General features: G+C 40.8%; 1 protein-coding gene across 12 annotated transcripts in view; it reads left to right on the forward strand.

Moving 5' to 3' along the window:
- The window catches only part of CEP112 (centrosomal protein 112), a 564728-nt gene that overhangs the window by 468214 nt on the left and 79673 nt on the right, over positions 1-16841 (forward strand). The window contains exon 24 of one of the 12 annotated variants that reach the window (XM_033183920.1): positions 14533-14995. The exons of the other annotated variants lie outside the window; for them this stretch is intronic. Coding sequence (XP_033039811.1) covers positions 14533-14547 — 15 coding nt within the window. The 3' untranslated portion in view covers positions 14548-14995. Of the gene's footprint in view, positions 1-14532; positions 14996-16841 lie in introns of those variants that run through there. 12 annotated transcript variants of the gene reach the window in all.

The following is a 16841-nucleotide window of genomic DNA, read 5'->3' on the forward strand; positions in this document are numbered from 1 at the left end:
AAATGGCATTGTTTGGGACCTGTTCACTATTTAATTCTTGTCTCCCCTGTATGCATGTCCTAAGGGCACAAGGAAAGTGGCATTTTCTTTGTGCCCTCCTGAATCAGAATTAATAATGCTAAGAATAGAAATGTATTTTCCATCCCACCTAAGAAGGTTTGCCTACTCACTCAGAAAGGAAGACAGAGCCATTCAGTCGTAGTAGCATAAAGCGTAAGTGCCATTTTTCAGGAAGAATGCTCTGGAAGATAAGCTTGGATACACTGTGGCCGTGAATTATGACCTTGCTTCCTAGAGCAAGGAGAAGCAATAGCAATGAATGAGCAGAGAAGAAATGAACAGTTCTCTCTCAAAAGTTTTTTTACCCCGTACCTTCCCTCCGATTCTATAGTCTGGCAATTTTTATCTTATTTTAAAACTAGTCGAATAAGATTCTTTGTTCAGTGGACAAAATCCTTCAAGTGCTATGAGAGATATGTTTAGCCTCTGGATCATTGCCTTGTGTACGTTAAGGATCAATTAAGTTTTGATGAGCGAATGCACAAATGTGTGAGTAGAGAGAGTGATGAAAAGAACACAGGTGAGAATAGATTCCTCTTCACCAATGGCTAAATTGTACTCTTTGGAAGTCACTAGGTGACTATATATGGTTAATTGATTTTTTCATTTGTTTGAGAAAGGATCTCGCTATACGGCCCAGGCTGGAGTGCAGCGGCACCATCTTGGCTTTCTGCGGCCCCCAACTCCTGGGCTCAGGCGATCCTCTCTCCTCAGATCCCAGCCTTAGTAGCTGGGACTACAGATGCGCATCACCACGCCCAGCTAGGTTTTGTATTTTTAGTAGAGACAGGGTTTCACCATGTTGCCCAGGCTGGTGGTTAATTGTAGTATTGCATGGTCCAAAATGAAGTACTTTGATTAATAAACTATTGGAATATATATGGATAATTTAGTTTTTTAATTTTACAAATTTAACAAAAAACGACTTGGACATTGTTAATCTTTAATAATGCTAAACTGTATCGAAGATAGTTCAAAGGCAGTATAATGGACATAATGATCATTGAATGATATAAATGTAAGCCTCAGCAACCAAAATTACTGAATGATCAATTTAATATTTATTAGGTGGTGCAAAAGTAATTGTGGTAATGGCGAAAACTGCAATACTTTTGCACCAGCCTAATATATGCTACATAGGTGTATATGCACATATTAGATGCAGTTATATGTCACATAACAAATAAGTCAAGATGGACTATATAGATGATGGTAGTCCCATAAGATTATAATGAAGTAAATGATGAGAAATTTTTACCACCTAGTAACTTCTTAATGATCCTGACCCTTTGTAGGCCTAGCCTAATGTGTGTGTTTTTGTCTTATTTTTAACAAAAAGTTTACAAAGTAAAAATAAAAAAATTAATAGAAAAAAGGTTATGGAATAAGGATATAAAGAAAAATAGAATAGGCACAATTATTATTCGTCAAATGAAAATACATTTTTAACAAAGGAAAACGTATTGTATAGCTGCACAGTGTGTTTCTGTTTTAAGCTGTGTTATTACCAAAGAGTCAGAAAGTTTAAATATTTTTTTTAAGTTTATAAAGTGAAAGTGTTCCAGTAAGCTAAGCTGAATTCATTATTGAAGAAAGAAAATGTTGTTTTATAAGTTTAGCATAGCCTAAGTGTAGAGTATTTTAAAGTCGACAGTAGTATACAGTAATGTCCTAGGCCTTCCCATTCACTCACCACTCACTCACTGACTCACAAATACAACTTCCAGTCCCGCAAGCTCCATTTATGGTAAGTGCCCTATGTAGGTGCACCATTTTGTATCTTTTATACTGTATTTTTACTGTACCTTTTCTGTGTTTAGATATATTTAGATAATTGCCTATAGTGCAATTATCTAAATTATAAAGGGCCAAACAGTAAAAATGTTAGGCTTTGCAGGTCATATAGTCCCAGTTGCAGCTACTTAGCTTTTAGCATTGTGGCCTGAAAGCAGCCATAGACAGTATGTCAACAGATGTGCATGGCTATGTTCCAATAAAACTTTATTGACAAAACCAAGGTAAATGCTAGATTTGGCCTGCTGGCTGTAGTTTGCCAACCCTTATCTTATCTTAGCTTATATGATACTTCTTTTGCTTGTCTCTCTCCTGCTGGTCTCTCTTCCTCCCAGTGGGTGTTCCTAGAGTCTATGTCCTGGGCTTTGCTTCTCCTTTTCTTTTCCACACTAAGATCATCTCCTCTGTGATGTCAGCTGTCGCTTCTGTAGAGATGATTCCCAGAAGCCCTGGCCTGATTCCTAGATGGGTCCTATATCTTGCACTGCCTGTAAATCCTCTTCTTTTGAAGATGCACTACTATTTCAGAGTCACCATCTACAACATTGAGTTGTGATCTTCCCTTCCAGATTGGCCCTTCTTTCCAGTCTATCGGGGTTACCGCCAGTCTTTCTGTTTCCTATTAGAAACTTTGAGTTCATCTTTGTCCTTTCTTTCCTTCATCCCAATTTATCTCAAGTCTATTGCCAGAGTCCTTGAATGTATTTCTTATTCCTCTGATATGACCCTATTCAGAGCCCTTCTCAACTTGTGATTGATTTAAAACAGCCTCCTCTCAGCCAATATCCCTGCCAAAAGGCTCTCAGCTTCAGTCCAGTGTGAAGAACTCTGCCAAAGAAATCTTAAATCACTGTGATGTCCTTGTCTTACAAAGAGGGTTTGGAAATCAATAAGAAAACTAACAACCCAGTGGACAAAAAGAGCAAAGAACATGAATACAGAATTCACAGACAGAACATCAATGTCCAGCAAACCTATGAAAAAAATATGCTTATTGTTACTCATAATCAAATAAATGTAAATCAGAAATCCAAAGTTTTGAAGGGACTGACTGCCATCCATCTGACCAGTATAAGTTTTCGTTTCAAAAATGTGGTCAATGGTGAAGATATAGGGAAACCGGCAGGCTCGAGCCCCATTTCTGAGAGTGTAAGTCAGTGTGGCCTCTGTGGAGGGCAGCATGGTCATATCTACCAACATTCAAATGCACATAACCTTTGGGCCAGCAGTTCCCCCAACAGGAATCCATCTCTGGATATACTTACAAGCCTATACAATATCTTTGCGGGATTGTTTGAGCAAAAAGCTGGGGAAAACAAATTATGACACATCTACACAATGGAATATTATGAGGCCATTTTTAAAGAATGAAGTAAATCTCTCTGCAAATGAGGCAAGGTTGCTAATATGTAATAAGTGAAAAGAGTGCAGCATGTCATCTACATAAAAAGATGTCCTGAGTAGGTCTCCAGATGGATAATAGTGATTATTTCGGGGGAACAGGACTTTCCATTTTTTATTTTATATCTTTCGATGATGTCTTAATTTCTTGCAACATCATATGACTAAATTGAATTTAGAGGGTTGCTTATAACATCATGATCAAACTCTTCTGCTTAGCTTTCAGAGCCCGTCCAGGTTTCTCCGTATTCCTTGACACACACATTCTCTTCCAATCAAGCTGGTTCTCACCATCCACAAGCGACTTGCCAGCCACGCAGCCTGCCCTCTCTCATGCTGGTCACCTTCCTCCTCAGCAGCATCTTTAACCCTCAGACTTGTCAAGTTTTAGCATCTCAAGGTCTTATCTCCTTCCTCCATGAAGCTCTGCTGATTGCCCCAGTCCTCAGGAACCTTACACTTTCATAAGGTCCTGTTATTAATCCTTAATAATTCTTTTCTTTTTTATTTTGAGATGGAGTCTTGCCCTGCCACCCATGCTGGAGTGCAATGGTGTGATCTCAGCTCACTGCAGTCTCTGCCTCCTGGGCTTCAAATGATTCTCCTGCCTCAGCCTCCCAAGTAGCTTGGATTACAGGCACCCACCACCATGCCCAGCTATTTTTTGTATTTTTAGTAAAGACAGGGTTTCACCATGTTGGCCAGGCTGATCTCAAACTCCTGACCTTGTGATCTGGCCACTTCGGCCTCCCAAAGTGCTGGGATTACAGGAGTGAGCCACCATGCCCTGCCAATAATTATTATTTCATGTCTCACACTTTGGGTTTCTGCATAACACCCACAGTACTGAGTGCTCAAACATAAAGCCTTCATTGATTTAAAGAATATATTCCCAGGATACTGGCCCGGCATGGTGGCTGATATGGCTTGGCTCTGTGTCCCCACCCAGATCTCATCATGTAGTCCCATAATCCCCACGTGTTGTGGGAGGGACCCAGTGGGAGATAATTTGACTCACGGGGACAGTTTCCCCCATACTGTTCTAGTGGTAGTGAGTAAGTCTCACGAGATCTAATGGGGTTATCAGGGGTTTCCGCTTTTTCATCCTTCTGATTTTCTCTTGCCGCCACCATGATTCTGAGGCCTCCCCAGCCATGTGGAACTATAAGTCCAATTAAACCTCTTTTTCTTCCTTGTCTTGGGTATATCTTTACCAACAGCATGAAAACAGACTAATACAGTGGCTCACACCTGTCATCCCAGCACTTTGGGAGGCCCAGGCGAATGGATCACTTGAGGTCAGGAGTTCCAGACCAGCCTGGCCAACATGGTGAAACCCCATTTCTACGAGATACAAAAGATTAGGCAGGCGTGGTGGTGCGCACCAGTAATCTCAGCTACTCAGGAGGCTGAGACAGGAGAATCACTTGAACCCAGGAGGTGGAGGTTGCAGTGAGTTGAGATCGTGCCACTGCACTCCAGCCTGGGTGACAGAGTGAGACTCTATCTCAAAACATATATATATGTATAATCCCTGGTTACTAAATATATTAATTTATTTTATACCTATTATTGCTTGTTTTCAAGGCAGCTTTAAACACATCAACACCAACCTTGGTATTAAAAGAAGTAGGGACCCCAAATCCTCACCCCCACAAAATGTTAGTTCTTGGATTAGTTAAATATCTAAGCCTTCAGTTTAACGAACTCCTCTTTTAAGATTCAGACATCCTTGATGTATTAACATATTAAACCACTTGAAGTAATTCACACTCTAATGTGAAACTGTTTAATCAGAGACTCTTCCTAACAATTAGATGAGATCATCTCACTTGAAGGACTAGGAGGTGGTATTTGGAGCGGGGAGGGAGAAGAGGTCGAGGAAGTCATTTAGGAACCTGAGGAATAGAGCTTGAAGGTGTCTGCAAGAAGGGAGCAGGCAACCTTGGGGGCAGCAGGAGAGGCCATTCAGTGGAAGAGGGGAAGGGGCTAGACTGAACTGGGAAGAACTGCCCCCAGGACAGGACTGGGCTGAGAGCCAACCTGTTGGTGGACTTCATTTCAGATCATCTTCTTTGCTGTAGAACTTTTAACACCTGACTTCAGAAGTCTTTCAAACACTATTGTACCTGATCCTATATTTACATGTCTAGGTTGAGACATGTATAATTTTTTTAAAAGAAAGGAGAATGTATGTGTATGTTGTACGTGTGTTTAAACATTTTTAGAAAAAGAATGAATATATGCATATATATATATGTATATTTTCCAATAGTAGTTATATGCTACTGAGAGAAAAGTGAAGTTATGAATAAACAGTTGTATTATCATAACTGGGATTCTGCATAATTGTGCCTTTTTTATAAATCATGGAACAATTTAAAGCCATTTCTAGCTCATTCTGTTTGACATTTATATAGAGTTATTTTTAAGGGACTTGTTGCTCTTGCATCAGGAAATCTATAATATAGCATGGTAAATTATACAGTTTCTAAGGAACTGAACCAAAATCAATAAATTAAGCAAAATAAGCCTAGCAGTACACATGTATCATGTTTTTCAATTGTATGTAATTGGCAAAAATAATGTGATGCGGTCCTGCCATCCAAAAAGATGAAGCTGTTATTTCCCGAGTTGTCAATGGGAGGCTATTGCTATAATAGCAGCAGTAGTAGCAGCAAAAGCAAAAGATTTGGAGCAAGAAGGCCGGGATGGTTGGTGGGTTACAGGAATGCTTTAATGTTGGAAACACAGAGGAAAAAATGGAATTAAAAAAAAAGAACAACCCCCATTTTTTCAAGAGAAGCAGAACCCTTCAGCTTTTATGTCTCTGTCACTTGCTGTAGGATTCTTCATAAAGCCCTCTAACCACCTAAATAAATATTCATATGGCTGTTCAGCTTCTCATTAATAAAACAGGATTTGGTGGTAAAATATTTCAGAGTAACAGATGATTTGCATCTCACCCTTGTTTAACTTTAAATCTCAAGCAATTAATAAATTAGACTCGAGAGCTTTTTAAGAAGTAACATTTTACATGTACCACAAATTGCATTATTTTTGTGTGTAAATAATGATGAAAGGGGAGATTGTTCCTTTGATGTCTATAAACTACACTGTAAAATATGCAGAAACATTCTTTAGTTTAGTTGGAGCCAAAACAAATAGACTAGTTCATAAAGCAAAGCAGCAGCATTCTTAGAAACAAGCATTATTTTTCTTTTCTTCCCAATTGCTTTTTTCCCATCTTTTATATTCTTGCCATTCCTAGTGGCAGATTCATTCCAAATTCACAAGTGGTGTTAGCCTATATTCTCTCATCTGGAGAACTGAGCTGTTCTCAGGTTCCTCCCAATAAACTTGGCTTCCTGTACAACTCTTACAAGACCTCAACTGGACTGCCAGTTTTAATGCAGTGAATCATTTTTGTAGGTAGTATTTCATTGCTGCCTAAAAAACTAATTATTCCATATTTTAGCAAATATTGATGTTCTTTGGAGAGATATATTTACTTTCCTCTCTATTTTCCAAGCTGGCTTATCTGATTTCATTTTGTTTTTAAAAATAGCATCAGCATATTCTTGTTTACAGTGTCTCTAAGTTTGGCCTATTTTTTTTCTTTGGTATGGTTAATAAACAGCATCTCGTTGTAAGTTCATGTCTACCTATCATGGAACAGAACACAGGAAACAGTTTGGGCTCCCTGTTTGAATATAAAACAAGTGTGTCATTAACATCACAAGATGGTTGTGTTCTACATCTCATGCACATGTATTCTTCGTGAACACACTGTGTAGTGTTTGATTAGATACCGTGTAGATAGGCTTATCTAGAGAAGCTCAGAATGTGTGATTGACCTCAAATCCCTCCCAGCTAGACAATGGATCTCCTTCCATGTTGTGGCCTCTGTTTCAGCCTTGCTGCTCACAAATCTACCATTTCACTTCTTGACTTAATGCTTTTGCACGAAGACTGATCCTGAGCGCCGACCACTTCAAATATCAGACTTGTCTTTTCAAATCCTATCCCCCATTTTTTTCTAGCTGGGTTTTTATTCTGATCTTCTTTTCTTCTAAATGGCAGTTTTCCACTTAAGCTCACCATCACTCTGTTCTCAAACGTCATGTACTCATCCATTCTTCCTCTATTCTTAACAAAATTTAATGAGCAGAGTATTAACTGTACTGGATTCAGGTGACTCTGTTTTCTTTTATACCAGCTGAAATCATAATTCCATCTTATTTCATTGATTAATGGAGTCTTGAAGCTGAAAAGAATCTTTAAAAGATTGACTCTACTGGCCAGGCATAGTGGGTCACGCCTGTAGTCCCAGCACTTTGGGAGTCCAAGGCGGGCAGATCACTTGAGGTCAGGAATTCAAGACCAACCTGGCCAACATGGTGAAACCTCGTCTCTACTAAAAATACAAATATTAGCCGAGTGTGGTGGTGCGTGCCTGTAATCTCAGCTACTTGGGAGGCTGAGGCAGCAGAATCCCTTGAACCCAGGAGGCAGAGATTGCAGTGAGCCAAGATCACACCACTGCACTCTAGCCTGGCCAACAAAGCGAGACTCCATCTCAAAAAAAGAAAGAAAGGAAGGAAGGAAGGAAGAAGAAAGAGAGAGAGAGAGGAAGGAAAGAAAGGAAGGAAGGAAGGAAGGAAGGAAGGAAGGAAGGAAGGAAGGAAGGAAGGAAGGAGAGAGAGAGAGAAAGGGAGAGAAAATTGGCTCTACTCACCTCCCAGTGTTTCTACCCTCATCCCCCATTTCAAAAATGAAAATCTTAAGCCCATCTGAGGGGAAGTGCCAGGTTCTTTTTAGGCAGCTCTTAGCAACATCAAGTCTCAAATCCAGAACTTCTAAGTCTGGTCTTCCCCTCCTACTCCATGTAGTCAAATGTGCAAGAAAATGCAAACACTACTTTTACTTTAAAATATATGTGAGCTGCTAAAATGGATGGAGCATCTTTCTCACCTCTACTGTGGTTCCTTGTGATTCAAGTAGAAATTTCCCTTGGCTTTTAGAGTGGGGCTCAACAAAGCCATTTCTCATGTGGTCTGTCTGGGAAATATTTCTTTCCTTCAGTAGTTGGCTTTGTCGCTTGCTGTGATTTTTTAAAAAAATTATACTAGTTGTCCTTGCAAACAAAATGTCCAAGGCCAATTTAGAAAAGAGGCCTAAACACTGTAACTAATTTAAGGAGTGTTCCAAAGGAAGGAACTGTTGATCAATAATGATCTCTTGCAGCCACATAGATGTGGAGGCTCAGCAAAGACACGCCAAGATGGATTTGCAAGAAGCCTGAGGAATTTGTTTTCTAAGAGGAAGCCAATTGTTTTGAGAATCCATTTAGTTCAAATGACTTTATTTCTATGATGCTAAATGATCAATGTATAAATAAAAGGGATCAATACAGCAGCATTCTTTATTTTTGGAAGGATACCAGCACAGTGGTATGAAGATGTCAGGCTCTGTGCTACTTTAAGTAATTTTTCAACCTTTGCCAAACTATGAAGTATTACATGGAACCCAATCTTTTTAAATGCTACCACTGTTCCATTTTTCTTAAGGCTTAAAGTGTCCTCTTAGATGATCTTTCATGTGTTGGGTTAAAGAGAGATATAGAACTTAAAGGCCGGGCGCGGTGGCTCATGCCTGTAATCCCAGCACTTTGGGAGGCCAAGGCGGGCGGATCACGACGTCAGGAGATCGAGACCGTCCTGGCTAACACGGTGAAACCCCGTCTCTACTAAAAATACAAAAACTTAGCCAGGCATGGTGGCGGGCGCCTGTAGTCCCAGCTACTCGTAGGCTGAGGCAGGAGAATGGCGTGAACCCGGGAGGCGGAGCTTACAGTGAGCTGAGATCACGTCACTGCACTCCAGCCTGGGTGACAGAGCGAGACTCCATCTCAAAAAAAAAAAAAAAAAGAGAGAGAGAGATAGAACTTAAAAACATAAATTCTGGAACCAGGCTGCCTGAGTTCAAATCCCAGATCCACCATTTAGAAACTATGTGACTTCAAACAAGTTATTTAACCTCTCTGTGCAGCAGTTTCCTCATTTCCAAAATGAGAGAAACAATAAAGCCTGTCTCATAGGAATTGCAAGAATCGAGTGAATTAATGCTTGAAAAGCATTGGAATAGTGTCTGCTACTTAATAGGTCCTGCATTTATTTACGTAACTGTTAAATTACTGAAAAAGGCCCTATTCAATAAGTGTTGAGATATGTTCAAGTGTAACCCATATTAAATAAATCTATCGTAATCCCGTTTCCCTTCTAGCTTCTGTCTGTGCTCCATCCCTACTCATTTCTTATTACTTTACAGTCCGGCCTCTGTCGCCATCACTCCACAGAAACTGCTCTTCCCGTTGCCAGTGACATCCTTGCTGCCTCTGTCTTTACCAGCTTGACTCCCCTGAAGCATCTGACACAATGGGATGCCCTCTGTCTCTCTGATGGCTCTTTCCTAGAAGCCTTCAGGGCCCCTCTTTGTCTCTTGCCTTGAAACCCTGTTGCTCCTCAGGGAAACTGTTCCTGGCTTCCTTTTCTCACTAGGCTCTGCAATCTCACTTAGGCAACCTCAGCCACTACCACCTATGTTCTGACAATTGGCAACTTTCTATCTCTAGCCCAGATCTTTCAGATCATAGTGTGTTCTAGCCCTTTCCAAAACCTCCCTGGCTGTTGAAACAGATGACATGTCCTACTGAAAACTGAAACTCTCTGTGTCCAAAATGGAAATGATTATCTGAACCCCCTTAAACCTGCTGCTGCTGTTCCTGTGTTCCCAAACATAGTTCATGGCAGCGTCCACCCACTTGACCCAACCCTTCCTTTCCTCCTCTCTTTCATTGCCATGAGCAGTCCATCACCCAGCCCTCTGAGCCTCACCTTGGCTCATCCTCTTCTGTGCATTCACAAGGCCCTTCCCTAGTTCAGGAAAGCACCAACTCTCTCCTGCTTCTGAACAGGCTCCCACCCCCAGGCTTGTGCCCTTCCAACCCCTCCTCCACACCACATCCAGAGTGATCCTTCTTCACTGGGTCCCCATGGCCCTGAGGATGCAGCCCAGATGCGCTCGCAAGGCTGCTCTGCCTGCCCCAGTCCTCTGTCTCTCCTCTTCCTTTCCTGCTGCTCACACCCCTACCATTGCTGATCTTTTAAAAAATCTTCAGTTAGGATGAGCTTCCTCTCATCTTCAGCCTTTGACATATGCTCTTTCTTCTCCCTTTTGCCCCTTTCCCTTGCCAACTCCTACTCTTCCTACAGGTCCCATCTTGGATGTCTGTGTCTCTAGACAGATTTCCTGAACTATTCCAGCTTCTAGGACTGGTTTATGTTCTTTTTTTTTTTTTGAGACTGAGTCTCACTCTAACGCCCAGGCTGGAGTGCAGTGGCATGATCTCAGCTCACTGAAACCTCCGCCTCCCGGGTTCAAGTGATTGTCATGCTTCAGCCTCCCAGTAGGTGGGATTACAGCTGGCCACCACCATGCCGGATAAATTTTTTTGTTTTTAATTTTTAATAGAGATGGGGTTTCAACATGTTGGCCAGGCGGGTCTGGAACTCCTGACCTCAAGTGATCTGCCTGCCTGGTCCTCCCAAAGTGCTGGGATTACAGGTGTGAGCCCCTGTGCCCAGACTAATGTTCCATTCTTTATTCACCTTTTGTGCCCTTTGTTTCTCCTGCTGTAGCAGAGCCAGGTGCAACGGAGTGGGTGCTGTTGCACCTCCCACTGGCCCCTAATCCCGGCAAGAACAGGGCTGTTCACAGCAGAGCCCCATGCCTAGTGTTCACTGTCAAATAAACCCACTGTTGTGTGAAAAGTATACAACAAAAAAGAGTTCCTTTCAGAAAGCACCTTCTTTTTCCAATGATGTGACAACACATATGCAGAGAAAACAAGAAATTTAACTTGTTAAGTATCCCCAAATCCTCGACTTTCCATGCTTGGGAGTGAGTTCTCAGATCTATTTTCCCACTTGCCTTTTCTTTCCCTTTCTCTCTACCTCTCTTTGATGCAAATTATTTATAGTGTTTCTCTGAATGTTTCACATGGAAACATCTGACAAAATTTTAGGGCTAAAAGAACAATCACACTTTAGGCTTAACCCCAAGATAAGAACACTTTCTGGTCTGTCCCTTCTCAGTCGTCAGTCCCTAAACTATCTAGAAGGTCTGCAACGTTGGATTTCCCTTTCCTTTCTCCTTGTGATGTTTATCCAAGTTTTTCTTTCATCCATGTTGAGGCTGTATTATTTCATGGCATAAAAATCCCTTTGATTTTATCAATAAGCATAAACAAATAGATCAAAAAAGAAGGAAAGCTAAACTAAACCCTCCCAAAATAAAGTCAATACAATTTAGTAGATACTCATTGAACTTCTACTGAAATAGACATTAAAATCAAGGGGCTCATGAAAACATAGTATTGTAATGGGATGAGTTAAAGGAGGCACCTTGCAAAAACCCCATCATTGATTATATTCTACAGAAAAAATAGTAATTTTTTTTTTTTTTTTTTTGAGACGGGATTTCACTCTTGTTGCCCAAGCTGGAGTACAATGGCACAACCTTGGCTCACTGCAACCTCCGCCTGCTGGGTTCAAGCAATTCTTCTGCCTCAGCCTCCTGAGTAGCTGGGGCTACAGGCGCCCACCACCACAAACAGCTAGTTTTTTTGTATTTTTAGTAGAGACGGGGTTTCACCATGTTGGGTTTCACCACGTTGGCCAGCCTGGTCTCAAATTCCTGACCTCAGGTGATCCATCTGCCTCAGCCTCCCAAAGAGCTGGGATTACAGGCGTGAGCCACCACGCCCAGCCAAAAATAGTAAATATTTTATTGAAATTTAAATAGTAAATGTAACTTCCAGTTAAAATATAGCAAAATATCACATTTATGCCCCCGTGCTTTTGCTTAGTTATATATGGATAGTTGAAGAGACAAGTCAAATTTTATATTAATAGAGAAAAGTTATCAGAAAAAAAAAAATGTGCAGGATTTTTTTTGTTCCCTTTGGTTTTTAACAAGTGAGCCCACCACCTTAAATGACAGTCAGTGGACGGTTCAGTTCAGTTCGCTTCCCTGCTTTTGTGTTGCTTATTTCTTCCTGGTCAAGAAGTCAGGGGCCCTTCTAAACATTTTCACCTTCAGCCACCCATGCCTTCACTTGAGCACATATTCTCTAGCTGCATGCTTTCCAAGAAATCATGAGTGGGAAAATTAAAACTCAAAAACTGTGAGAGCCTGGGATGAAGGGTTTGAGAAAAAAAACAAACATTTTGGAAAGCAGTATATTTACTGTATAGTGTCCATAAAGTAGGCCGACTGCGCTGGACACTGAACACGAATAAGCACTTTCAAATATCTGCCTTGAGGTTAAGCCCTGGAACCAGAAGGAAGAGCTAGGATTCAAAAGCTAGGGAGGAAAAACCAACCAAAAGAAAAGATAAATGTTAAGGATAGTGGTCATAATATGGCAGTTCTGAAAACCAGCAAATAAGTTTCAAAACCTTATGTTTGTCCTATTTCTAGTATTTTTTGTGGCGGAGGGGCAGAATCTTCTCTCTTCTAGGACTGACTTGTTTTTGTGTTTGTGAGATCATTCTAGATTAAAGAGAGGACATGTGTGCTGAATACCGCCCATCTAGCCACTTGCCTAAGGCCCACAACAGCCTTTAAAAGGCTGTTTCCAGGGGCAAGGAGCCTTTTTAAATTCATAGCAAAGACTTGTAAGTGTGATGTGGTTACATGTCCTGAAATACACAGATTTATTTAGCTGAGCAAATTATATTACCCAATGAGAGCCCAGTCATAAAGGTAGCATTTTTCTAGGAATTTTAAAAAATGGAACATGTAAATAGAAATTTTATTACAGCTGAGAATGTCTTCGGGTTTGAATTGTTTGCACCATTGTTTACAGACTCCTGGCTTCTGAAGGTTCTAAATGCAATTTCTTATTTAAAGGTAATGGCAATAATAAATGATTTCTAGAATCCAGACCTGTAGACAGGAAAGCTTGACTCCCAGCCTTCCATTCCTATCACTTTCTTGCCCCAGCATGTTCCTAGCAAGGGCCTTGGAACCCTTTGTCCCTGAAATGCCCCTCTGCGGCACTTCAGTTGGTTTTTATTCTCGTAGTCTCCTGTTCCTTTTCTCATTTTCATCATTATCCCCACATTTTGAATCGATTACACCACGAAGACTATTGTAAGGAAGGATGTGTTCCTTGTATCCCAGATGGAAACTTTGAACACATTTTCCAACAGAAACATTATAATAAATAGTGGATGAGTCTCACAGTACAATTAGCACAATATAGTATTTCAGACACATAAAGGTTAAATAATCTGTTTCAGATTCAGGTCTTTCCCTAAAACTTTTACTGGACTCCAAGTAGTCCCTCCCCTGCCCTGCTCTCCTTTCCCCTCTCAGTCTCTTTCAACCACCAAACTCTTAAAAGAGTAGGGCTGGCTGGGCACGGTGGCTGACGCCTGTAATCCCAGCACTTTGGGAGGCAAAGGTAGGTAGATCACTTGAGGTCAGGAGTTGGAGACCAGCCTGACCAACATGGTGAAACCCCATCTCTACTAAATATATTTAAAAAATCAGCCTGGCATGGTGGTGAGCACCTATAATCCCAGCTACTCGAGAGGCTGAGGCAGGAGAATTACTTGAACCTGGGAGGTGGAGGTTGCAGTGAGCCAAGATTGCGCCACTATACTCCAACCTAAGGACTATATCTATATTCTCTCCTTTCACCATGCTGTCATTTCTTATTCTTTGCTTTATACCCAGTGCTCAGTTTGGTATAAGCCCTGAGTAAATTGTTGTTGAATGAAGAAATTGATTTGTTTATTCACATCTTTCAGCCAATAAAACTGCATGCTTAGAAGTAATCAACTTCCTCCTACATATTTTTAGTATTAGCAACAGTAATCGTAGTACTGTAGTAGTAGTAGTTCTTGTGATTGTTGTTATGCTGGTGATGATTGTAAGGATAATGTTCATCACAAATCCCCCTAACTCCCCTGATCGGCGTTCAATTCTGATAACCACCTCCTGGAAATTCTCTTCTCCCTTGACTCCCCAGATTCTACACTACACTTAAAATTTCTTCTGTGGTTAGTAATACATTCACTGCCTCTTTTTTTCTCTTCAGGGACTCTAACTATAAATTCTGCCCCAAAGTTTTATGTTGTTTTTCTCTCTATTCTTTCTCTGTTAGCAAACTCACTCCTACAATTTCAACTCGAATTCTTCTTGCAGAACAATCCCAACTGAGCACCTGACCCTGGCTTCTCTTCAGGTTCCAGACCGAATAGACACGTCTGCATGGATGATCTTTTGGCCTCTAGAACTCAGCATGTTTCCCCTCCATCCTTATTACTCCTGACTTAAATTGGACTGAGAGTGTCAACTGACTTTCTCCCTTCTCACTTCCTACATCACATCAGTTGTTTCCTGGCTCTGTATTACTCCTTTCCTTTCTGTTACCATTACCCTAATCCACTTTACACTTACTGCTTCTCCCCTGGACTCTTCCTGGGTCTCCTTGCTCCTTCTGCTCCACCTGCTGCTTGTATTATCACCATTGCGAATAAGTCAACCATATATCATTCAGGTCTAATCATACAGCTCCCCTACTCAAAAACTTTCAACTGTTCCCTGCTGGCTAACAGCTCCACTAACCTGTCTACCCCTCATCCTCCATTGTACCTACATGTGTCCTAAACATCATCTAGGGTAGACTATTTTTTTCTGCCTAAATATACCAATATTTTCTTGTATATAAATTTGGTAATGCTATGTTTACCAGAATATGGGATTGCTTAATTTTTCAGATATGCATCAGTTCCAAATAATAATACAATACTGCTGTAAGTAGTCGAATGGGTTTCCAAAATGGAGGTGAAGCCAGGAGAGGAAGTGAAAGAACTGATAGTATGGCCGGGTACACAGGTGACTAATGAATGAAGACGTCAAAGTCACGTAATTGTTAGGAGCTGGGGAAAGCGATGCTAGGTCTGGGCTCACATTCTGAACTGACAGTCAGGGGACAAGAGTAAACCAACAGATATATCTATTATTAAAGAATGTTCATCTTCATTTAAATGGCCAATAGTTATTTAAAAAAAAAAAACTTTGGTATTCACATGGATCAAAAGAATAATAAGATCATAAAATATATAGTGTTGACTTTTTCACATTTTGATCAGTTGGGTTGTCACAACCCAGAATAAATTAGATGTAACAAGCAGAACTAACTAAATATGTTACACCTTTACATTGTGGGCAAGATTTATGTACATATGTACATGAAGAGAGAAATATGCACAAATACATATACACACACCTATATATGTGTGTTTACCTATGTATGGGAGAGAGATGATGCTTAGAGCTCAAAGGGATATATTCTTTTGGGAATCATCAAACCTTTTTGAAGAGGAGAAGGTAGAGGATACTTGCATAATTTAGGCAAGGGGCATATTCAAGGCTTAGAGAACTGACATTCGAAGGCTCCTTTGGAAGGGTGGCCTAAAAAAGAAAACAAAACCCAACTGACAGTTGAAGAGTGGCCAGACCAAAAGAGAAAAGGTGGCTTCCGTGTTCTTCAGCTCCTTCGTGATGAACTTATGGAAGAAGGAAAGTCAATTGATGGCCAGGCATGATGGCTCAAGCCTGTAATCCCAGCACTTTGGGAGGCCGAGGTGGGCAGATCGTGAGGTCAGGAGATCAAGACCGTCCTGGCTAACACGGTGAAACCCCGTCTCTACTAAAAGTACAAAAAAATTAGCCAGGCATGGTGGTGGGCACCTGTAGTCCCAGCTACTCGGGTGGCTGAGGCAGGAGAATGGCATGAACCCAGGAGGCAGAGCTTGCAGTGAGCCGAGATGGTGCCACTGCACTCCAGCCTGGGCGACAGAGCGAGACTCCGTCTCAAAAAAAAAAAAAAAAGAAAAAAGTCAATTGACTTGACATGAGAGGGAATAATAGCTGTTAAAGAAATGGAGGGATCGAAATGAACTATTATTTGTGAAATATTTGAATTTTGCCTTCACAAGAGTGTGTTTTCTAGGAACCAATGTGTAGCACAACACTTTAGTACAGCTCTTAAAATAAATTCTAAATTGTTCTTTAGACAGTAAAGGTTTTCATTAGCTATATTTAGATTTTCTTATGTTTTTGTTTCCAAAGTTAATATAATTTGTATCCTGTGCAGATTTGGATTTGCCGTTCCCCAGAATAAAAACAGCAATTTCAGAAGGCTACGTAATAATTTTAATAATTTCCACAGATTCTAATTGCCTGCATACCTGGTAACCCCCCGGACCACCACTAGCTGGTAGAAAGGCATACCCTACTCACATATTATGCATTTCCATAAAGCTACCAGAATCCTGAGTTGCCATATACTATCCACCTACCTTTCTGTAAAGCACAGCAATGGAAAAAGCATGCAGGGAAAGTGAGAATGACCAATGTATGGTGATTATACTGTGGTTTTGGTTGTCAGTGTGCTATACTTTGAATGTGTTTTCCAATTATTTCCTGCCTTATGTCCGCCATTCATA

The sequence above is a fragment of the Trachypithecus francoisi genome, unplaced genomic scaffold, assembly GCF_009764315.1.
Source record: "Trachypithecus francoisi isolate TF-2019V2 unplaced genomic scaffold, Tfra_2.0 Lachesis_group20, whole genome shotgun sequence".
In the NCBI taxonomy this organism is placed as follows: domain Eukaryota; kingdom Metazoa; phylum Chordata; class Mammalia; order Primates; family Cercopithecidae; genus Trachypithecus; species Trachypithecus francoisi.